Source organism: Cebus imitator, unplaced genomic scaffold, assembly GCF_001604975.1.
Source record: "Cebus imitator isolate Cc_AM_T3 unplaced genomic scaffold, Cebus_imitator-1.0 Scaffold243, whole genome shotgun sequence".
NCBI classification, from domain to species: domain Eukaryota; kingdom Metazoa; phylum Chordata; class Mammalia; order Primates; family Cebidae; genus Cebus; species Cebus imitator.
In genome coordinates this window covers 2,386,825-2,412,680 of record NW_016107558.1, presented here as the reverse complement: position 1 = coordinate 2,412,680, position 25,856 = coordinate 2,386,825, and the positions used below count along the sequence as shown (strand labels likewise).

The 25,856-nt window shown below is 35.0% G+C and overlaps 1 protein-coding gene across 2 annotated transcripts in view; it reads left to right on the top strand.

The window, feature by feature from the left end:
• The first annotated feature begins 5,400 nt into the window (after window positions 1-5,400).
• Window positions 5,401-25,856, top strand: part of GLRA3 (glycine receptor alpha 3) — a 200,590-nt gene continuing 180,134 nt past the window's right edge. The window contains exon 1 of one of the 2 annotated variants that reach the window (XM_017498540.2): window positions 5,401-5,943. In XM_017498540.2, the coding sequence (XP_017354029.1) occupies window positions 5,873-5,943 (71 nt within the window). In that variant the 5' untranslated portion in view covers window positions 5,401-5,872. The remainder of the gene's footprint in view (window positions 5,944-25,856) is intronic. The other variant, XM_017498539.2, reaches the window with a different exon arrangement.

Here is a 25,856-nt window from a genome sequence, read left to right as displayed (position 1 = left end):
GTTGCAGTGAGTTGAGATTGTGCTGTTAAACTCCAGCTGGGGCAACAGAGCAAGACTCTGTCTCAAAAAAGAAAAGAAAAAAGAAAAGAAAAGAAAGAAAAGAAAAGAAAAATCTTCTGCACAGCAAAGGAAACAGTTAACAAAATGCAAAGGTAAATCATAGAATGAGAGTAAATATATGCAGATCATGTATGAGATAAGGGGTTAGTGTATAAAATGTATAATAAACTTAAACAACTCAATAGCAAGAAAACAACCCAAACAAAAAAATGGACAAGGGAACTGAATAGACATTTCTCAAAAGAAGACATACAATAGTCAATAGGTGTATGAACAATTGCTTTTACCAGTCATCAGGAAAATACAAATTAAAACTGCAATGAGATATCAGCTCATATTTGTTAAGTTGGCTATTATCAAAAAACATAGGGCATGTGTTGGCTACAATGTAGAGAAAAAAGAACACTTTATATTGTTGATGGGAATGTAAATTGGTAGAGTCACTATGGAAAACAAGATGAAGTTCACTTAAACATTAAAAATAATATCATCATTTAATACAGAAATCCTACTTCTGGGTACATATCTAAAGAGATTAAAATTAGTTTGTGTTGAAGAGATATCTGCACTTCCGTGTTCACTGCAACATTATTCACAGCAGTTAAGATATGGAAACAACCTAAGTACCTAAGTGTCCGTTGATGAATGAATGGATAAAAAACTCAGTTGTGACACCATGATTAATGCCAATACATACATACACAGGAAAGTTATTTAGCCTTTAAAAAAAAAAGGAAAACCTGAACATTTGTGACATCATTGATGGACATGAAGGACATTATGTTAAGAGAAATAAGTTAGTCAGCAGAAGGATAAATACGATATGATCTCACATACATGTGAAATCTAAAACAGTCAAACTCGCAGAAGCAGAGTAAAAGGTTGGCTGTCAAAGGATAGAGGAAAAGGATTGGACAAAAGGTCTAAAGTTTCAATTATGCAAGATAAAAAATTTCTGGATATCTCATGTGGAGCATAGGGCCTATGATTAATAATACTGTATTGTATACTTTAAAATTGGTTAAGAAGATAAATCTTAAGTTAAATGCTCTTACCACAAAAAGAAAAAACAAAACAATTGAAGGAGTGGGAGAAAACTCTGGGAGGTTGTTGATAGGATTATAGCATTGATTGTGTTGATGATTTCAAAGGTGTATTCTTATTTCCAAACATATTAAGATGTGTACCTTAAATATGTACAGCTTTTTGAACATCAATCATCTCTTAGTAAAACATTTTTAAAATAAATAAGCAAAATAATTTTTCTGTATATTTCACAATAAATTACTCATTTAGATATTCTGAAAAGTCAAAACTGTCTAAAAACTGTACAAAAATAAATACAATTTCACATTTTTAGAACATGAGGCTCAGGAGATTACCAATGAAATATCATTCAGAGTCTTGTGAGCTATAAAGGGGAGTATGAATTTTAATTTGCTGCATTGGAAATAAAGGCCTTTGGGAATAGAAGTGGCATGGTTTTATTTACTTATAACAACTTAATTTTACAATGGAGCATTAATTACATCAGCAGGAGAAACAACTAGGAAACTGTTGCTGAGATTCATGTATGAAATTGTATAGCCTAGACAAGCAAATGAAAATAAAATTATCAGATATTTCTCCCACTATTCAAAACAGAGATCACCTAATCAACTAATAACATTTCATGATTATTCTAGTGTTCTCAGTAGGTCAATCCCTATGCAAAAGTTCACTAGGCTCACATATCCAGTAACAATATGTAAGCCTGCCATAGGGCTAATGGTCTGCGCTAGATTTATATTAAATAAACAACTTTCTGATTGACTCCTAAATTAAAACTTTCTTTCAATCTTAGGGACTGTTAATTCAAAGATGTCAATATTGCAATTATTTCAGAAGTAGCATTACTTTTGGTAAGTGTTTTAACTGGCATTTTGATCTGCATAACAGCTTTTGATGAAATGCTTAGAATGAATGATTCAATGCTACTGAATCTGATCAACTCACAGTAAACTAGCACCAATTATATACTACATTGACTTAAAGAGTATATGGGGCTTTTATTAAATAGAAAAGCATCTCAACAATATGTGTGAAATAATACAAGTTTTAGATCATTGGTAGTAACAGCTGAGTATATGAAAAATGCTAACTAAATAAAAGAAGCATCTTTATAATTATACTGAAATTTTTCTTTCTGCAGCTTAGGCAATGTGAATATATTTTGAAAAAATAAATAGCTCCATGGTAATGAAAAAGAATAGACAAAGCCTCAAATTCAGGTTTGATATCTTCAGCTTACTGTATATGTGCGTATCCAGTAAACTTCAGCTTACTGGATTTGTAACCATCACTTAACCACGTGGGGCTACAATTGCTTTCTCTTTAAAAGTAAGTATGAAGCATGATGAAGATTGATATCACATTTGGCTCTGAAGTCCCCCCTGTCCTATATAATGCGAAATAGAATTCATTGGTGCAAGAAAGTAATAATAAAGGCCACAAAGGGAAAAGCTGAGATTTGGCCATGTCAGAATCCAGCTTAGTTGTACATGAATGGACTGGTCTTCAGCCACAGAAGGTTCCCCTTGCCCCAGAAACACATTCATTCAGCTACCCATTCAATCAGGGCTATTATTCTGAAAATAGTAAGATTTATAAGATATCTACCAAAAATATGTAGATGCATAAAATTCAGTTTGACCTGATAGAAATTAAAACAAACAATATAAATATCCATCAACAAAAATACACTGGAAACTTAAATGTCAAATGTTAACTGAAAGAAACAGAGCACCACAATCAACTCCTTAATTTCTGATTTACCTAATTAGTCTAGTTCTCAATGCATTGTAACAAATTCATTCATTTACTAATAGAAAAAAATACATATTGTTTCCAATATGATAATTAATACATCCAATAAATATTGATGTACTGTATGCTAAGTGCTGTGCTAAATAGTGGCCATTGTCCTCACTCTAGTGAATAAGGCGAACAAATAAATGAGGAGGATGATAACAGAGAGCAATAAGTAATTTGAAGAAACTAATTATGGTGTTATGAAAAATGAGTATTATGAGGATTCCAGCCCTTCTCTCACATGACCTTTATATCAAAAAAAAATTAGATTCCTACTAATTTTATATCCATACTAATTTTATGAAGTATAATACTTCTATGTTTTATGTTAACGACAACGACAAGATGAAATGGTTAAAATTATTCTGCCTTTTTTTATTATTATGCTTTAAGTTCTGGGGTACATGTGCTGATCTTGCAGGATTGTTACATAGGTATACACATGCCTCCATCCTCCATCACCTACTATCCTGCCTTTTAAGCTATTGTGTAATTTAATTTTCCAGATTACTGTAAAGAGAGTTTTAATATTATCCGTGAATTTAGTGACTTAAATATACATTAGTTGTCTCCTTCAAGCCACAGAATAAATCTGCAGGGTCATTTAATCTAATTTTCTCAATAAAATACTTTAAAAAGATATATTTGGCCGGGCACGGTGGCTCAGGCCTGTAACCACAGCCCTTTGGGCGGCCGAGGCTGGCAGATCACGAGGACAGGAGATAAAGACCATCCTAGCCAACATGGTGAAACCTCGTCTCTATTAGAAATACAAAAAATTAGCTGGGCTTAGTGGTGCACGCCTGTAGTCCCAGCTACTTGGGAGGCTGAGGCAGGAGAATCTCGTGAACCTGGGAGGTGGAGTTTGCAGTGAGCCGAGATGGGCCACTGCACTCCAGCCTGGTGACAGAGCAAGGCTCCATCTCAAACAAACAAACAAACAAACAAGCCATATATATATATATATATATATATATATATATATATATATATATTTAAAAAGATACTTTTAAAAGAACATAGCTTTTCTAAAAGTACCTAATTAGTGATTAAGCATTCTTGAAATCAAGTTTTGGAGTTTTTTTCTCTGTATGTTTTTAAACAATTATTACTGCTGTTCAAAGAATGAACAACTAAAAAGCTTTTGTGCTTAGTGAAATTTCAAAAGATTCATTGTGAATAATTAAGTTAATCAAAATGGTATGGATCTTCTCCAGGTACACATACTCCTGGGCAGAATAAATGATATTCCTTAGGAGACTTCTGGCAGTTTATGATTTAAATCAGAAAACCACTATGTGAAAAGAGACAAATATAATAAGAACATATAGAAATAAATCCAGGTAACTATTGTCACTGAATGTAAATAAAGCTTTTTTACTAAAGTGTAGATAGAGAGGTTTGCTCTCTATATGCTCTTCCAGTTAAACAGAGAGTTTCAGGAATAACTAATGTGTCAATAACCTTTGAAATTTAATTAAGAAAAAACTTTGTGAAAAGACAAGGAATGCTTTTTGAGGTGTAGCTTAGTCATTGGAAAAGTTAAGAGATGAAAGTAGGGCTTTCAGAATAAATATCTGAGAAAGTTTAGGGGAAAAGCTAAGATTCAAGGAGTGAACATTTTGATCATGGCTGATAGTAAATAAAAGCCACTATAAAGATCAAAGAAGTTTTAATTTTTTAAAAATTCTATTACTTCGAAATACATAAACAACACAACACACACATTTTTCTTTTCCAGTCTTCCATCCAAGACCCAAAGTAACTAAATGTGGGAGAGGAGGGAAAGAGGGACAGAGAAGGAGAGGGGGGAAAGATTAGAGAAAGAGAAGGACAGAAAAGCTGACATGGTGGAGAAAAGATGTACTTTATGGTACCATGTGACCTATCCGTCCTTCTCACTTAAACTTACTGTGAAGATGTAAAACAGGAAAGACAAAAAATAAATAAATAAAAATAAAAAATAAAAAATAAAATGGTTGGAAGGCTTGCGTCTGTAGCAGCCATCTCTTTAGGCTTCACACCTTCATCTTCTTAGAACCCTTACTATTACTGAAGGAAAGTCAGCGCTTCCTAGCCAGAAGCTGGGCTGTAGAGGATTCTAGAAGCAGCTGGTTCTTCCGTTCCACGGGCGTTCATGCACCACGTTGCCTTCTCTTCCCCAGACCTGCGCTAGGGTCTGGGTTTACTGTTGACTCTGGTATTTCGGTGTAGGGTCTAAGAGACAGTGTCACATCCAAGAAGACCTGGAGTGTGCCTTTTCCCGGAAGGGAATACTAATGCGTCCCTCCTGCGGGGTTACACTACCTGATCCACAAAACCGTGACTTTTCCCGGTGGCTTTTTCCGCCCACCTCGCTCCAGTTGCCGTTTGGTTTGTTTGGGTTTTGTTAAAGGGTGAAGTGCTAAGCCCCGCCCACCGTCGTAAATGGCCTGTCACTCCGTCCCGCTGTGCGGTCCTGATTGGCCGGCAGGACCGGGTCGTCCGGCCTCGCCCCCGCTTCCCTAGCCGCTCTCTGGGTCTCGGGTTTTAGCCCAAGGTGGAGAGCGGGATTCCGGCGGGCGGCGCTAGGAGCAGGTGCAGAGGCATCTTTTTTCCGGCTGTTGCTGCTCTTCTTCCTCCAATCCTGGGTCTCAGTCAGGAAGGGACGAACATTCTTCCTGTGCTGCTGGAGCTTTAGGGAACTGTTGCTCAGAGCCTAGGCACTTCAGACATTTCATCTCACTCGTTTTTGTGATTTCACTGTAAAAATCACCTGCACATTTATAACCCTGTGACTCTTCTTCTCTATGCTGAGACCGGGTCCGCGTACTGCGGGGAGCTGTCTAGGGTGCTGAAGCTTCCCAACCGTTTGTCTACACCAACACCACGCGGGGTTAGATTGCACATTTTCATTCTGTCTTTCTGGTTCCCCATGCCTTGGATAAGACTATTTTCAGGACCGTGAATATCTCTCCTTATCATGGCCCACGTGAGACACTTTCGGACATTAGTTTCGGGATTTTACCTCTGGGAAGCAGCATTGTTACTCAGGTGAGTCTGCTTGGATTTAACAGTTGGAGAACTCATTATGCTTATGCATTATGTTGCAACCACTTGTTATTGATGAAACAGGGAAATTTGCAATTGTATATTGACTTGTTGAAACAATCCAGTTACTCGTATTGTTTTCTATCTAAATTATCTAGCAGTCTATCTATTGAGACCTAGTCATTTGCTTTTTCATTGATTAGTGCATTTTAGTAACTGGCATCCTACGTTATTTGCAGCTGAGAAAAAAAAAAAATTATTTCAGAAGCCTACGTTTTCCTTCTCAAATTTCTTTTAAAGTTTTCCTTTTCTAAGTGAATTATGTAATTTGGGTATTACCATCTTTCTGAAAGTTACAAAACATTTAGTATTTAGAAATGAGACATTACTTTTTTAAAAGCAGAAATGTAGACCATAGTCATTCACTGATGAGAGAAACTCGAAACATTGTTGATATATTCAGAGGTAAGTTAAATGAATCAAAATAAAGGCCTAGCAAGTACTATTTTCTAATGACCTAATTCAGGTAATACATGAAGGCAAAATCATAAATAGATTATTAGATCTGTTCTATGTAATGAATACTCTTGAAGAAAGTAATATTATAATAAAGCCATTAAACTATAAAATTGTTCTATGACATGTCATTTTCTTATCACGATCCTGCCATATTTGGCAGGCTTAAAAATAATTTAAAGAGTTTAAGAGAACTAGGCAAAGGATCAGATAATGTTACCCCTGTTATTAATGTGTAGAAATAAGGTACTGCTCATATAGAATTTTGACCCACCAAAATAAATTTAATTTTACTGTTACAATTAATTGCCATAGGATTTCCATTTTTTATGGCTTGCAAGGTTTTTGAAAGAGTATTTAAGTCAAATAGCTAGAGTAACTAAGTTATATGTATATTGATTTCTACTTGAAGTATGTAAATATTCTTCATTGCTATGCTGAATTTTTCATCTTTGGGCTACCATTAAAAAATTCAATACTGTATCTCAAACAACCTTATAGAAAGTTATGTTATTTTGATATGCCTATATTTAACAGTAGCTAATCGTGATAGTTATTTCTGAAATTATTGATTTTTTTCCCAAAATAAGAAGCCATTTTTAATCAAAGTAATTTCAATGAAAAACATTTTCATATGTTTTAGTAAATTTGTGTAACTTTATAGTTGTCATAAATTTTATTTGTAATAATTAAAACTATGTGGAGCTTTCATATTTATGAAATTTTTATGTTAAGAAGTACAAACTTCATTTGAAAATTTAAATTGATCATTTCCCTATAATATATTTCTTAATGTCTTAGATGATAGAATGCTTTTTTTTTTTTTTTTTTTTCAAAGAAATCAGATTAGCCTAGTTGATAGATACTTAGATTTAGGAAGCTATAGTCATAAACCAAAATGCTTTGGTCAATGAGGTTAAATTTGTATTATAGCAATTCACTATGATATTTGTTAAAATATGTTCTGAGATAAATAATCTTCATCATTAGATCCCCTGATTTTTGTTCAATTTTGTTAAAAGTTATGAAAAGCTATTTCAAATGGATGATTGTGATTATAAGAATTTATCTTCATTAATGTTAAATAATTTTGGTTAGTAATAAATTTTATGAGTAACTCAAAAATGTAAATCTTTGAGAAGATATACAACATACAAAAGTTTACTTCTTATGTTCTTCGTCAAATTTTTCTTTCTCCTTTCACAAATCAAATAAATTTTTTCTCTATCTGTAACTAGTCTTAGATGAGAGTAGGTCATCACTCTATGAAGAACTTTAATCATATTTTTAAAAAATTAAGCATTTTCACTTTTAGTGATGATCCTCAAAGGAAGATTTCCGATAGAAAAAAAAGGAAGCTCCCTCTACTGGAAATATTTTGTACAATAAGTGTCTTCTTGGAATGATTATTTATTTTCTAATTCTAGTCCTGATGTATTGAGCACAAAGGAAACGGGAAAAAAGATAAAGACAAAAAAAGTATTGGCATTAATTCCTAATATATTTTTAAATTTGAAAACAGCTTACCAGGGCAATTTGGAGGCAAGAACAACCAACAGATACCACTGATATTTACAAGTAAATAATTTACTGGTTCAGACTTTTTATTTCATAGGCTTTAAAGACTTTTAAAAAGTTTTGTTGAGATACAACATACACAGACAAAAGTGCACAAATAATATATTTCCCTCTAGTTAAAGTTTTATAAAGGGAACACACCCAAGTGAAGAGACCACAGTTCAACAAGTAGAAGTGTGATTGTCACAGAAGCACTCACCCCACTCTCTTCCTCCACCATAATCCTTTCCAAGGCACCACCTTGGCCAAAGGTAATCACTCTCCTAACTTACAATTAAAAAATGTGTTTTCCATTTTATAACTTTATATAAATACTCCGAGTCTGCTTCATTTTTATAAGCATCATGTTTATATGATTTATCCATACTGTTGCATGTAGCAATAGCTTATTCATTCTCATTGCTGTGTGATATGCCATTATATGAATACATCATAATTAACTTATCTATTGTCCTATTGATTTGGCAATTTCTTTGGTTTTGTTTAGTATTGTTATGAATATTTTTGAACATCTTTTGTTGTGAATACATGGATGCATTTTGGATCATTAAGTTGAAGTCCAAGACTTTCTTTAGAAGGGGAATTGCTAAATGTAGCATAGGAATGAGTATGTTTAACTTTAGTAGGTACTGTCAGTTTTCCAAAGTTGTTGTATGTTTTAACACTCCCATCAGCAATGTACAAGAGTTTCTGTTGCTTACTAGTACACAATTTGATCACTGTAATGTTATACTATACAAATTTTTAGCATTTCTAGCATATTTTTACAATCCTACAGATGATACTTTAGTACTTTTATGTTTTAAAAAGCACTAAAATTATCATCTTTATTTAGTAAATAAGCATTATAAGATGAAAGCAGCAGAACAAAAATATGTACAAAATATTTACAAAAAAGTTTTTAAAACTTTCATACTTGGTTTGGATACTGCTATTTTATGAAACAATTCTTCTATGGCTTTTGTGCTTTAATTATCATATTAATAAAATAAAGAACAAAATGTCAGTGTTCAGCTTTCTTTGAAATGCAGATAAGTGATTATATTATGAAGAGCTTGCAGAATAAATTCCAAAAGCAGGGAAACAGCCAAAAATATTTCATTTAAGTTGATTACTTTCTCACCATACCATTTAATTTTTTATCTTTACAAGTTAATATCAACATGTAATTGCTATTTGAATAAACTAAGGCACACTGTGTCAAAACCAGAATGTGTGCATTTCAGATGTCATAATAATAAAAAATATAATATTTTCTTGGTTTACCTCAAAGCCTAAGTAAAATTTTTTAGTATAGAACTTGCTGGTTTTGCTTTTGGTATGTTTTGGAGGATGAGAGGAATCCTTTTTAATGTTGTCTCTATTTTTCTATGTAAGATATTGAAGAAAACTATATTTCTAGGAATAAATTTTTACTATTATTATGACTTACTACATGCAGATGTAGCAAGATTCTATATTGTTTTTAAAATATTTGCTATATATAACATGATTGTTCCCTTTTTGCCTGAAAATCACAATAAATTGTTTCATGTATAGAAGAATCATTGTCCAGTCAACACTTCAAGAAGTTTGCCCTGCTGATTTAGAGAACGGCCTGAAAAATATTTCCTCTTCTATATAGTTTTTCTTTCCTTAACCACACAACTGTGTACTGAGGCAAGTCAAACAGCAATTATGTGTTTACTGTATAAGGATAAGCAATTGAACAAGATTTATTCATGAAATTCTGTGCACAAAATTTTGTGCTAGTACAATTTAGCTATGGATGATTGAACGAATATCACCTTTTCCATTTCAAAACTTAGAGTCTAGAAGAAACTGAAAAGAGCCAAACAACAAAAGAAAAAAGTAAAGTTAGCAATAGTTTAGGGAATATAAAGATGGAAAACTATCAAGATGCCTTGGTACTTGTGCTGGGCCTTGTAAGATAGGGGCAAAATGATATATAACGAGAATTCCTGTTCGAAAGGAATGATACAGGTATACAGTATGTGATTTGGAAATGGCGACTGTCAAATTCAGTTAAAGAAATTACAGTTTATGATTTAAAACTATATTGTACTAGCAACAACTGTGGAGCTAGCTACATTAATACAACTACAAGATTATGGAGGAGCCACAGCATCACCTCACAATGGAATATGGCTAAAATTTAGAAATAAATAATTTAATTATAACTGAGTAGTTATTATTACAGGAATAGTTTTATAACTTGACTCAAAATACCTCTATTAGTTCTTATCCTTCAGAGGTAGTGTTTACCTCAAAATTACAATTAGTCATAGGATTGGTGGTAGTAATTATTTAAGAGTTATATAAAGAAACAATGACAGAAGTACTAGAATACAAATTTAAGCTGATTGTTTTAGAACTTGGAGACCATATGAGAATGTTTCTTCAAAATGTAGTTTCTTAAAAGAAATAGTGAAATCTAGTAGAAGATTTTGCTAATTGGAGGAAAAGAGGACATTGAATTTGGTTTGAGATATTTTCAGGTTAAGATGCTTGAAGAAGAGCTAGGTTTCCTGCCATCAGCTAGAAATGCAGATATTTGCATAGATTTAAATGGCAGATGATAGATTTACAAAATGTTTTAAAGGTGAATGTACTGTGGTACAAAGAAGGAATGAAAAATAGATTTGTTGAGGATGAGGATAGAACACTTTACTCAGAGATCCCCGAGCTCAGCTGAAGAGATGAGGCTTATCAGAGCCAAGTGATGAAGTTGCAGATTATATCATAGTTTTATGCTATTTAACTCAAGGACCAGTTCTTATTATCATCATATACTAATACATTTCCATCACTTATCAAGAGAACATTGACATTAGCATTTCTCCAGTTTCAACTAATCTAATAAACTAGTCCCAATTTACAGATGACATATTTTACTCATGTTTCCTCAGGAAGTTTTCAGAAAATTATTTTGGAGAAGGTACATCTCTACTTTTTCTTCTATTATGAAACGTATCTATTAGATCCTCCTTAATTTGCCCACCAAACTTGTCTCCTACCCTTTCCCATAGGATTAATTTTATACTTGCATTAACAGTACTTACAGAAAATAAATTCATATGTATGCATATACATATGTGGAAATATAATGTTTTTATTTTTTGAGTTTTAGGTTTTGTCTGTTTTTTCATTAGGTGGATGGTATAGCCTGTGGCTTTATTTTGCTTGTGTAAGTGGCCAAGAGAGATGAGTAACTCCTCAAGAGAACTGGTTCTGAAGTGAAGGCAGAAATTCCCAGACAGAACCAACTGTTTAGCAACAAACATAGTGTGTAAATGGACTGAGCTGTCCAGTAAATTAATCTATTCTAACAATTGCATGGCAACAACACACATTTTCAGTAAATGCAGTTTTGAATCCTCAGATGTTATCAGAAGAGGAAACAGTGGTAAAACAATGCAGCTCCATCATAGTATATTTCTAAAATTTTTTTCAGAATCTCCTTACTGAAGATGCTTTTAGAAGGAAGTATTACTTAATACCTCATAGGCAATGTGATGGACAGAAGCAATCACCTCAGTGGTACAATTAGGAATTGCATAAAATTTGAAGGTCTCTGGAAAAAGCTTCCTGAATGGAAGAATTTGCAATGTAAGCAATGAAGAATTCTCCATGAGTGCATACATACATTTGCCATAACCAACCAAGAATTACAACCAAACCCTGAGATATTTCTGATAATATTATACAACCATTGGAAACATAGAATGATTGGGCTTACAGTGGAGGTAACTGGTCCATCCAACATCCTACATAAATTTTAGAATTTCTGAACAATGTCTTCAACAGGTGGTCATCACTTAAATTTAAAAATTCCTAGTGATAAGGACTTTCTCAGAAGGAAAATATTTACTGATTTTAATTAGTAAAAACTAAAATGGCTTCTGCTCTCTCCTAGACAAAGTGAACTACTTTTTCCTATATGTAAATCCACAAATTTTGTTTCTGTGTTCTGTGAGGTTTTCCTCCACTTAAGATGACCTTCCTGTTCATAAAAATTGTGCCTATATTTGAGCCATGGTTTTAAATGGTTTTCCATGCAGGTGCTCCATGCATGAAGTTTGGATTCTTTAGTTTCAGAGAGCCTGTGGCATTCTACCTGAATATCTCTATATATAACTTCTATAACAAAGTATGGAGCAATGGCTACATCCAAAGCAGTGTGTTTAGTAGTGGGGAAACAAAACCCCAACTTTTAACATGATATCACTGTGGAGCAGAGAATCTGTGATATCTATTTCTAATTTGTATTTTAGATTTTCATGCAAGCTTTTTCTCTGTATCTAAATTTTAACTACCATGGGAATAGAATCATTTCTGGCCTTTGTTTTACATCCGTAATGCATATTTCAATGTCATGCACTGAGATGACATCTGCCTGTCTGTCACATCTATCTATGATTTTAGATTTGAATTCTATTTAGTTGTCCGTGTTATCATGTAAAAAGGAAACATTGTGTTCAAGATCTCATAGACTTTATGGGATCAAACAATCTCCTTAGAAAATATTACCTACTTCAAGAGGAGGTTGTAAAACAGAACAAATTGCCAGCATCTAGTGGAAAAGTAAATGGTTTGCTTCTTTGCCCCATGAAAAACTGAATTTGCATTGTGTAATGCATTTGCATTGTGTAATGTAATGTGTATTTTTCAACAATGTTTTTCATTGTTGCCTCTTAAGGCACCTTTTGTAGACACTTTTTTGTAGCTGACTTCCATGAAATTGTAATATCAAATACTTCATGTATTTTCTTATGTACTTTTTCTACATATTTACTTTAAAAATAATATTTTTTGTCAACTCAACAGGAAATTTCTGCCCACCCACCTTGGGATGATATCACCCCTTGGTATAACGTTTGCTACTCTTTTATGATACTTCTTTGACTAAGGTCCTAGAATTTAAAATTTTGGGTCATCACATAGAAATAAAGCCATAAAACAAGTATTTATTTATGTTGAATTTTACTAGAACTTTGCCGCTTTTTATAATAAACAAGTAATTTGCATTATGTATATACTGACACTCTGTAAAATCAGTTAGTCTTAAAGCATTAGAGAACTTTAGCAGTATTTTTTTCCATAAATGCACATGGTTCCCAGAAGTCATTGAGCTTTCTCCCTAGACACTTCTGCTCTTACTAATGCCATATCATACTTTTATTCAAATATCTTTAAAAATAAAAATGTGGCACATATACACCATGGAATACTATGCAGCGATGAAAAAAGATGAGTTCATGTCCTAGCAACATGGATGATCTGGAAACCATCATTCTCAGCAAACTGACACAAGAACAGAAAATCACACACTGCATGTTCTCACTCATAGGCGGATGTTGAACAATAAGAACACATGGACACAGGGAGGGGAGCATCAAACACCGGGGTCTCTTGGAGGTACTAGGGGAAGGACAGTGGGGGGTAGGGAGGTTGGGAAGGGATAACATGGGGAGAAATGTCAGATATAGGTGATGGGGGGATGGAGGCAGCAAACAATATTGCCTTGTACGTACCTATGCAACAATCCTGCATGATCTGCTCATGTGCCCTAGAACCTAAAGTACTATATATACACACACACACATATATATACACACATATATATGTATGTATATATGTGTATATATGTATGTATATATATATAAAAAAGAAAGGAAAAATAATAATATTGTATATATTATCAATTCTGAGTCATTGTTTTTTCCATACACTCCTAACTAGGTTTAGACTCAGTTGGCTTTGTTTTTGATGTCAAATACATGTAAAAAGGTTGCATTCTTTCTTAAAGTTAACTTTTAGTTATAAAGCAAGATTTCAACAGTTGGTCCTGATATTAGCTCTGGGTGTTCCCTAGTTCAGGAGTTAGGAAATATGTACAAAAGTCTGAAAGTAATGTTACTAGGAATTTTTTTTAAATGACTGGCAGATAATTGTGATGACAAGTAAAATATTACTAATGAAAGGAAAATAGATATAATTGCTAAATCAGTACAATTTGAGGAAATCACCAGCAAATAATGTTTGCCTTCTTCGTGGGTGGTGGGGGGAATGTGTCAGGTTGGTCATCTAATACTTTAGGTGGATGCCTGCAAGAAGATAAGTGATTTGAGCCTCAATGAAATGACTACCCAAATGTCCTCCATTGAATGACTGGGAGAAAAATGCGAATCCCACCTCTTTGCTTGGCTAATTCCTGTTTAACTCATTTCACATTCTCTAAGAAGTCTCTGATTTCACGGTGAGGATGCTTCCTCCGTGTCCCAATGCCACATATCCCAGGGCTGTTGCCACAGTCTGAGTTCTCCATCTAGTTCAGACTGTGAATTTTTTGAGGGCAGGGACCAAAATACATTCCCAATTCTATCCTCAGGTCTTAAGAGTGTCTAGCTTGCTTTCAGGGCTCATTAATTTCTGGAGCACTCTTCCTTCTTTTCAAATGCAAATTAACAATTTCAGATAAATAACTCCAGCTATAACCAAAATTACTATGCTATCATTCTGTGCTATACAGGGGGAACATTTGATGAGGAATTTGGTACAGCTTATTTTTCTTTTATTCCTAACTTTATGTGTCTGTGGTAATATATTTACCCACTTGCCTCTTCTCTCTCTTTTCACAGAAAAATATCTAGAAAAAATATTCTAAAAGTTTTCATTTTCTTACTCATCTATGCCTTACTTGTTCTCATTTGGGAACAATTCCCACCTGTACTCTAAGCAGTAGTGATCAGCTTTCACATGTGATGGCTTCTCTTTTAAATGTTGTCAACTAAAATAATGCTTCATAGCATAATAGCTGTAGAAAATTATTTCATATATAAGGTCTATCTTTAAATCAATGTATGATGCATCTACTTTTAAAAAAAGATATTTGCACTGAAAGAGAAAGCACAACCAAATGACAACCCTGAATATTAATCAAAATGTATTCGCAAGGTATCATACTTGAATTTTGTTATTGTACCTATCAGAGCTCTAGGATCAGAATGTCTAATAAGTTTTCAATTCTCTAGATAGATGGGAGAACCATTGTATCACAGAACATATGTATTTGTCTTTAAATCACTTTGTTTACATACATTTATGTGTTGATCCTAAGAGTCTCTGTAAAAGGTAGTTCAGTGATTATTTTTTGCTGACAATTACTGAAAATATAATTATGAATAACTACCCAAAATAGTAAAAATAATAAATATTGAGTAAAATCTTTTTTTTTTTTTTGGAATGGAAAAGAGTATAAAAATTCTTTATAAAGAAGAAGGAAACATTAAGTGAATCTTGAGCAGTTCATGGCATTTGAATGGGCAGAAAAGAGAGAAGAGCATTTCGGGCAGAAAAAGCACTGTTGGCACAGGCCATAGTTTCCATCTGGAACAGAGAATATGGCTAACTTCATGGAGATATTTCCACATAGGCCCTCACATTTTCTTTTCAAATAAATTCATGCTGTATTGTGTTAGGACTAGCTGCTGAGGGAAAATCTGTATGACTCTTCTAGGGAGTTATAAAATATCAGCAAATGTTTATTCAAATAATATTTTTCTCTGTTACAAAATTTTTCCTTGTCATCACTTGTTTGTAAGGGAAGAACATATTCTAATAAGCTACTCTATATTCATTTGTCCAACTGATGTCAATATACACGTTTTTGTTAATTTACATAATTTAAAATCAGTTTGTTCTACTTATCAGAAGTTTAAAGATGGAAATTTAATTTAAACTTAAAGATGGAAACAAGACAAAAATCCAATAAAAAGGAGAGGTATAAGTTTTCCTAAGTTTATAAACAAGTGATTACATTTCTGATAAAGGATAAAGATGGAAATATGTAATGAAATCCTAACCCCAAGAACTTAGAGACAATCTGTTTTTATAAATTACTTTCTTATTAATAACCAAACAATCTAATATGCATTAAATGACATTTTCCGCCAGTTATTAAATCATTCCTTTATAAGAAGTGACTTACCTTTAGTCTATTAAAACACCAAGAGATCTTTCTTTTTATTGTATATCCCACTGTCTATCACAAATAAATGGACCTCTGTGTCCTTAACTTGCCTCCTGTTTTATTTATTGGTAAGAATAGAATCAGCAGAGGATTATAAAGATAGAACTATTATAAATCTTCCTTCTATTTAATGTTGTTTCTTTGTAAAGCCCTTAAAACACTTGAAAAGATTCTAAAATATGTTTCCCCTGAAATCTCTGAAATTTAGGGTATCTTTTCCTGCAAATCTTAAATAGGGTGAGAATCATCAAAGTCATTGACTCTGCTGCAGACCTTTGCTGGTGCCTCCTGAGACTATAGTGGAGAATTAGGTTTTATGTGTAGCCTAAATGTTTTTTCCTAAGTGATAACCATGATCCTAAAATTTTGTTCTATTTCAAAAGGGCAAAATGCATATCATTCTCTGTGGGTATATGTATTGTTATTATATATGTCATCTCACAGCAAAGATTACACTGGAAAAGCTAAATTGATATGAAAACATCCAAATTCCTAAAGAAAAATCAGAATTAAATCTCAAAAGCATAGTAGTAAAAAGATGAGATATATGCCTCTACAAAAAATAGCTAGTTTATTTTAGATGTTTTCTAAATTAACTGTCCTTCAATTCTATCATCTCTCCTCATTCACTGAGTGCTATGTGAAAATAAGAAGGAATAAGACTCAGAGATTAAAATTTAAATAAGACTCAGGGTTAAAATGTAAAGTGTAGAGCTGTTTCCATCCAACTACAACTTTTATTAAACCAGCATTGTCAAAATATGATAATCTCTCTTTAGTAGAAAATATGTACTTAGCATTATGGCTATATTTTCTTATTTAATTTAATACTAGTAACCTTAGTCAGGCGTAGTGGCTCACACCTATAGTCCCAGCACTTTGGGAGGCTGAGGTAGGTGGATCATTAGAGGTCAGGCATTCAAGATCAGCCTGGCCAACATGATGAAACCCCGTCTCTACTAAAAGTACAAAAACTAGCCGGGCATTGTGGTGCACTCTTGTAATCCCAGCTACTAGGGTGACTGAGGCAGGAGAATTGCTTGAATCCAGCAAGTGGATGCTGCAGTGAGCTGAGATAGTGTCACTATACTCCTGCCTGGGTGACAGAGTGAGATTCCATCTCAAAAAATATCTACATTAGTAACCCTAATGCCAGATACCTGTCTTTGTTTCTAAAATTCATTGTATAGTAGAAGTGAGGGCTGTTGAATGGCAAGAAAGTAAGTAAGGGATGAACAGACCAGCCTCTTATTGTTGTTTTAGTACAGATTAGATTCATTTGTGAGTGATAGAAAGTACACAATAACATTGGTTTAAGAAATGTTTTTCTTCCTCTTAAGAGGAAAAGAAAAGACAAGAAAATAAAAGAATGAAAACAAAAGAAAAACTATGCAAGTGAACAGCTCAAGGCTGGAATGGGGGATTGCCAATCCTTCTCTCTTGTTTTGCCACTCAAATGTGGGATTTCCTCTTGGAGATTGAAGATACATCCTCTTCTTTCATTCATTCTGGCTTCTTTTTAGCCATCAGAGAAAAGAAGAGGCTTCTCTTTACAAACACTTCCAAGATGTTAAAGATATTCCAGTTTTCCTGGCAGCCTTGTGTGCCCCTCTGGCCAAGTTCTGGACAGGAAGTTGTAAATAGAAGTGGCATGCTGAATTTCTTGGAAGCATCTCTAAAGTATGTCCAGAGATTCCAGATGCATTCTGCCCTGTGGAACTCAGACTTTAACTGAAGCAAAAAGGATGGTTACAAATAGGAAAGGAGCATGATCAGATTATCTCAGAAATATCACTAAAGAAGTAATATGGAATTAGTTGAGGGGTGGATACCCCATTTTATATGATGTGATTATTACAATTACATATGGCATTCCTATATTGAAACCTTTCATGTACACCATAAATATATACACCTGCTATGTACCCACAAGAATTACAATTAAAAAATAAAAAACACAAAGCATGCCAAGAATTTGACAACACAAATTATAAAAAAGACAAATAATAAGAAAATGTGTTGATCAGTGGGGAGGGGCAAAACTGGCTTCAGAGAACATAGTATGTGATCGACACTATAGCACATTTCAAAAATAGAGAGAAGGAAACACAATGAGAAATGACCCCTCAAAAAAAAAAAAAAAAAGACTTGTCTATTGATTGGATGTGAGAAAAGAGAGTGGTGTAAGATAACCATATTTACTCCTTTATTAACTGGGAGAATGATAGTGTCATGACAAAGATAGAGTATACAAGAAAAGCAACAGTCCTATAGACAATATTGTGAGTTAAGTTCTAGATAAATACAGTGAATGTGATGCCTATGAGATACCCACTTAACAAATATACAGGTGGGAATACAAGACCTGGAAATAGGTGAGATTAGATGGCTAGAACTCTGGGACAGGGTTTTCCAATATTTTTCATTGTTGAGAAGCACAGTTGGATGTTTCATCCAGTTGGGGTAAATAAACCTGGTGACTCAAAGAGATTCCTGGTCCATGGTCTCTAGCTGTGCTAGGCCCCAGCCCCTGGGGAACGCAGATGAGGAAAGGTCCTTCCCTGTTATGGACTGAGCTATTCAATGTGTCGTCTTTTAACCAGCAGGAAAATCATAACCTGGAAGCTTGTTAGAACTACAAACACTGTCTTCCACCACATATTCACTGAATCAGAATGTGCATTATATCAAGTGATATGGTTTGGCTGTGTCCCCACTCAAATCTCATCTTGAATTCCTACGTGTTGTCGGAGGGACTTGGTGGAAGGTAATTGAATCATGGGGGCAGATCTTTCCCATGCTGTTCTCGTGGTAATGAATAAGTCTCACAAGAGCTGATGGTTTTCAAAAGTGGAGTTTCCTTGTACAAGCTCTCTCTCTGTCTGCTGTCATCCATGTAAGATGTGACTTGTGCCTCTGCCATGATTGTGAGGCCTCACCAGCCGTGTGGAATTCTAAGTCCATTAAACCTGTCTTTTGTAAATTGCCTAGTCTTGGATATGTCTTTATCAGCAGCATGAAAAAGAACTAATACAGTACATTGGTACTGGTAGAGTTCGGTGCTGCTGAAAAGATACCTGAAAATATGGCAGCAACTTTGGAATTGCGTAACAGGCAAAGGTTGGAACAGTTTGGAGGGCTCAGAAGAAGACAGAAAATATGGGAAAGTTTGAAACTTCCTAGAAACTTGTTGAATGGTTTTGACAAAAATGCTGATAATGATATAGACAATGAAATCCAGGTTAAAGCAGTCTCAGGTGGAGATGAGGAACTTGTTGGGAACGGGAGCAAAGGTGACTGTTGTTATGTTTTAGCAAAGAGACTGGTGGATTTTTGCCCCTGCCCTGGAGATTTGTGGAACTTTGAACTTGAGAGAGATTATTTAGGGTATCTGGAAGAAGAAATTTCTAAGCAGGAAAGCATTGAAGAGATGACTTGGATGCTGTTAAAGGCATTCAGTTTTAAAAGGGAAATGGAGCATAAAAGTTCAGAAAATTTGCAGCTGGATGAGGCCATAAAAAAGAAAATCCCATTTTCTGAGGAGAAATTCAAGCTGGCTGCAGAAATTTGCATAAGTAATGAGCAGCCAAATGTTAATCACCAAGATAATGGGGAAAATGTCTCCAGGGCAAGTCAGAGATCTGTGGCAGCCCCTCCTATCACAAGTCTGGAGGTTTAGGCAGAAAAAATGGTCTTGTGGGCCAGACCAGGATCCCTTTGCTGTGTGCAGCATAGGGAATTGGTGCCCTGCATCCCAGCCAATCCAGTCATGACTCAAAGGGGCCAAGGTACAGTTCAGCTGTTGCTTCAAACGGTGGAAGCTGCAAGACTTGTCAGTTTCCAAGTGATGTTGAACATGTCAGTGCATACATATCAGGAACTGAGGTTTGGAAACCTCTGCCCAGATTTCAGAGGATGTATGGAAATGCTTGGATGCTGAGGCAGAAGTTTGCTGCAGGTGCAGGGCCATCACGGAGAACCTCTGGAGCCCCCACACAGAGTCCCTACTGGGGCATCATTTAGTGGAGCTGTGAGAAGAGGGCCACCATCCCCCAGATCCCAGAATGGAAGATCCAGTGACAGCTTGCACTGTGTGCCTTGCACTTTGTGGAAAAGCCACAGACACTCAATGCCAGCCCATAAAAGCAGCCAGGAGTGGGAATGTGCCCACAAAGCCACAGGGTAGACCTGCTCGAGGCCATGGGAGCCCACCTCTTACATAAGCATGACCTGGATGTGAGACATGGAGTCAAAGGAGATCATTTTGGAGCTTTTAGATTTGATTTCCCTGCTGCATTTGGACTTGTATGGGGCCTGTAGCTCTTTTGTTTTGTCCCATTTCTTCCATTTGGAATAGCTGTATTTACCCAATGCCTGTACCCCCATTGTAACTAAGAGGTTACTAACTTGTTCGTGATTTTATGAGCTCATGGACAGAAGGGACTTCCTTTGTCTCATATGAGACTTTAGACTGTGGACTTTTGAGCTAATGCTAAAGTAAGTTAAGACTTTGTGGGGACTCTTAGGAAGGCATGATTGGTTTTGAAATCTGAGGACATGAGATTTGGGTGGGGTCAGGTGTGGAATCATATGGTTTGTTTGTGTCCCCATCCAGATCTCATCTTTAATTCCCACATGTTGTGGAGGACATGGTGGGAGGTAATTGAATCATGGGGACAGATATTCCCCATGCTGTTCTTGTGACAGTGAATATGTCTTACAAGATCTGATGGTTTTAAAAAGGGGAATTTCCCTGCACAAGCTCCCTCTGTTTGCTTGTTGCCATCTATGTAAGATATGAGTTGCTTCTCTGCCATGATTGTGAGACCTCCCCAGCCATGTGGAACTGTAAGTCCATTAAACATCTTTCTTTTGTAAATTGGCCAATCTCAGTTATGTTGTTATGAGCATCATGAAAATGAACTAATGCATCAAGCTTTCCAGACTCCACTGGTAGAGTGGCAAAGTGGCAGAGAAGGATAGAGAAGAAGAAGCATCTGGCCATTACAGAGAAGCAGCTTGACTTCAGGGGGACTGCTTGAACAGCAGGACTTTGAAGAATATTTCAGTTAGGGATGGCCAGACTCCAGGGACAAACTACCTTCTCACTCCATCCCCTTTCCAGCTCCCGATCCTGCTGAGAGCCACTTCCACTAATCAATATAATTCTCCACATTTACCACCGTTCACTTTATTCATGCAACCTGATTCTTAATGGATACTGGACAAGAACTCAGGTACTAAGAGGGCAAGTACAAGAGGCTGTCACCATGACCCTCCAGTCAGGTACTAAAAGGGCAAATGCAAAAGGCTATCACATAACCCTCCACTGAGCTGTTAAACACTTAAGCTATCAATGGGCAGCAAAGCTAAAAGAGCATACTGTAGCACATGCCTTCTAGGGCTCCAGAGGTCATGGTTACCCCTCTTGGTGCTGCTGCAGGGCCACACAGAGTTCTATGCCTGCCAGCACCCAGAAGCTTTCCTGGCCCCTGCACCCTCTCACCTGTGTGTTCCCCTTCCCACGAGAGGTTGAGAGCTGTGGGCTGAGTAAATGAGCTAATCACTTTGTGAGTCCCACCAAGGGGTCGGCTGCAGAAGGACATTTGAGTCATCCTTGTTTATCGTATGGAGAAAAGACATCAATGTATTTGGAAATGCTTAGAAAGAGACAAGAGGAATACAGAAGAGATAGAGCAAAGTCATTAAATTAAGATGACAAAGAAGAATTTTAACAGCAATAGTTGAAGGATAGATTTTTTTTTTTTTTTTTTAGATGGAGTCTGCTGTCTCACCCAGGATGCAGTGCAGTGGTGCAATCTCGACTCACTGCAATCTCTACCTCCTCTGTTCAAGCAGTTCTCTTGTCTCAGCCTCCCAAGTTGCTGGGACTAAAGGCGTGTGCCACCACACCTTGCTATTTTTTTTTTTAATTTTTAGTAGAGACAGTGTTTCCTTGAGTTAGCAAGGATGGTCTCAATTTCCTGACCCTGTGATCTCTTGACCGAGGCCCACCTCAGCCTCCCAAAGTGCTGGGATTACAGGCATTATCCACTGTGCTCAGCCAAAGATAGATTTTAAATCAGAAAAGGGCTAAGTCTTTGGAAGTAAATAGAAAGAGGTTAGAATAGAGGCAGAATATATTAGGCTATAGATTTAGAGGCTGTAATTTCATAATTCAGCATAATTCATCAGTTAAATACTCAATTATATCTTTGAAGTAGGAGGTCTCAAATATGATAAAGATGAACAACGAAACAGACCAGCGTAGGCTGATGCAACCGGTTACAAGGCAACAAAGGAAAGAGCCAAGTCTGTGTTATTTCTGGTACTGTGGCATGGCCACACTGTAGTTCTCATAGAGGATTCAGTCCAGCCTCATTGCAGCAGACATTTCTATTGCTCCAAAGAGGAAGTGAATGAAGCCAATGCATGATCTTTATTAAGGTTGCACTAATTTTGGTGGCAAAGTCAGAGACAGAAAACGCATCACCTAATTAAAATTCTCTGTTTATTTTTCTAAAGTAGCACTGTATTAGGCTTTTCTAGAGAAAAAATAATCATCTTATCACTCTGTAAAAGGTGAAATATGACTCATTTAATTAAAATCATAGGACAATCTAATCTTTTCATGGGAAAATATGAGACTGAACCAAATTCAAACGTTTGATTCTTTTTTAAAATTTCTATATATGAGCACCAAGGTTGGCAGTGCTGGCTTATATTTTTCACTTACATTTCTGAACCATTTTCTTTACATGTTGAAAATAGCTAGCCTTTTTGCACAAAGCACAGTCTCTAGGGATTTTTCATGCTTGATTAAAGAAATGTGTGTGCTCTTATTGCCACAGGAAATAACTTCTGTAATTTAGAGGCTGTCTGAACCTGCTTGTTTCCTGGGAAACTGTTAATGTTTTGCCCATAATAGTTTAGGTATATAGATAGAAGAAAGGAAGGAAAAAAAGGATGGAGGAAGGGGAGAAAAGGAGAGAACGGCAGAGAGTGGGTAACCTAGAATATTAGCATAAAGTGTAAACTGAGTATTAGCCTTAAGTATAATGTTGACATCAGTAATTGCATTTTGCTAACGTCTTCTCACTTTTACTTTTCAAAAAAATATATAGCTCTATAAAAACCTTGAGATATAGTGTAATTTTTCACTAGAGTGAAATTGAATGACACCATACCTAATGCTATATTTATCTCTCCTTAGCACTTTTAATTATAAACTCTTTTATTTTTTCTGTTTTATTGCTTAATTTTCTCCTTTGTTCTATGCCATTTTCTCTCTTTATAAAGTAATGTCAGGCAGAGGTGGGGCTTCTGGCACCACAGGAATAAAAAGGTCCAGTCTGTCTTGAATATACTTAAGACAGAACGTCGTCCGTTTAAAGGGGACATTCACATAAACGTCTGTAGTCACACAAGAGCGAATATCTACCATAATCTGAGTCCCTACTCTGCTGGTTCAATACTATTCATAAAAATAAATTTAGAATGACTTCACTACAATATTCTGTGTACATCTGTTTTTAAGTCTGGAGACTCTAGAGATTGGTGCTTCAAAATATGATGCTTTTATGTCCTGAATCTTATTGATTTGAAAATTTATAAAAATGCATTTCATTATTTCTACTGCTGTATGTTTTTCTTTGTAAATATCTATAACTTAGTTAAAATCCCAAGTAAAATGATCATTTCTATTAGTATTGCTTAATATAATGTATAGTAGATTATCTAAGTAGTATTGCTTAGATAATTCTAATAGTAGAATTTAGAAATTTAGATAATTGCTTAGATAATTTCTGTTAATATTTCTGATTGGTGAAATTAAGTAAATTTTCCAGTATTTTTGCAGTTTTTTTCTATATAATACACGTAGATTAAAATGAAATGTACATAGCGTTTTCATTTTAAACACACTTTGTGCTTAAAGTTCTAGGAAGTTGTTTACCAAATAAGATTTAGAAGATAATCTCAATTCTTGGTCAACTTTTCCCACATCAATTTTATGTAATCTTTTGAAATTATGACTAGAAAAATGTACCTGAAATCATTCTCAGTGACCTTTTGGTAAGTTAAATGGCCGAGGTATATTTAGAATATAAGGAAGAAAATGTTCTTGAATTGAATTTCAAACGATCCACCCTTTATCAAAATAAGATCTAAAAGAACTCTAGAAATTATAGCAATGCAACATAGTCATTATTTGTTTTTCTAATTCACCATATAATGCGTCGTAGTACATGATCACTGACCTTAGCCCTGAAGTTTCCAGTCTAGTAAAGAGAGCTATGACTTGTAAATATTACCTATCAACAAGGAAAAACAGTGAATGAGAACCATATTTGTGACATAAACTATGGCCTATAAGAATTCAGTGGAGGAAGAATCATTTCTGGCTCAGCTAAGCCAAGAAAGGCAATGTGGAGGACATGACATTTAAGCAAAAGAATTGATAAAATTCCCTTAGGCCAAAATGCACACTCAAATTCACAGAGATCAGGCCACATTCTGGATTTCGAAAAATTACTCTTGTGACTCTAGGGATGTCCTGACCCTTTTCTGACTAAAGAAAAGGTAACATCTGTTATTCTAAGATTTTACCTTCCAAATTTTGATTTTATTGTAACCAAATGTTTTTATTCAGTCAGTTATCCAACAGCACACTCTACTCCAGAGTCAGAGCAAATTCTGTGTTTATTTTTCATTTGAAAAAAAAAAACAACATAGAGATGTTTTCTTTTTCAAATGAAAAATAAGAGGGGGGGAAGTACTTTGTGCATGCTGTGTGTGTGTCTGTGTGAGTGTGTGTGGTGAATGAACACAACTAGAATAAAATGGTTTCAAAAAACAAACTGTAAAGATGACTTATCTAGAATCAGGCTTAGGGAGGAAGTCTTTGGATATGAAAAGGACTCAAGAGAAAAGAAATACTATCTCTTTCCAGAAGGAAGCTAGGAGCAACAATACCTATGAAAAATATTTTATAGCTTGTGATTTATTTTAAGAAATCAACTGCTATTTCACGGATTCGTCAAAGGAAAGGTAATGTTGACAAAGCATTTCCCTGAAATGCTGCTATAGGGATTTAGACTGTAACTGGCATTTTATTCCAAAGCTTGTGTATGAAGCTGCTACTGTGGTAATTGATATACAATAACTATAAAGTTGCATTTAAAATTTTGAATCTAATCATTATAGCCATTTAATTAAAATGGATTTTAAAGTCTTTATGTGGATTTAATTTCACTTATAATTACTTAGGTGATACATAATTATGACTTTAATATAAAAAACCCAATATTTTGGATGAATGATGTTTCCCTTGGTCGCCAACACTGTCTTAGTTCCTGTCTTAGAGATAATGACTGAAATCATTTAATATGTTTCTTTCTAGATTATATTTAATATATTTATACAAGTATGTGACCACAAATAAATATACATATATGTAATATATATATTTTTAAGAAAATATTCTAATTAGGGGATTAATACTATGTATCCATTCCATGAGTTTCCTTTACTTTCAAGGGGAGAAAGTTGCATTGAGAATTTGTTCTTGCCTCTCTCCAACGCTAATCCATTCTGCCACAGAATAGAGAGGTGGATATTCTGTGCAGGGAGGTTAGATGGAGAATATGGGCTGGCATAGTCCAACCTCTTTTGTTTCCTTTCCTCTCACTTCTGATTGTCCTTTTCTCCATTCTTCTCCAACTGTTCCTTTCCTCCAACATAGCATATAATTTACTAATTTCTCAACTTGGCCTCCCAAAGTGCTGGGATT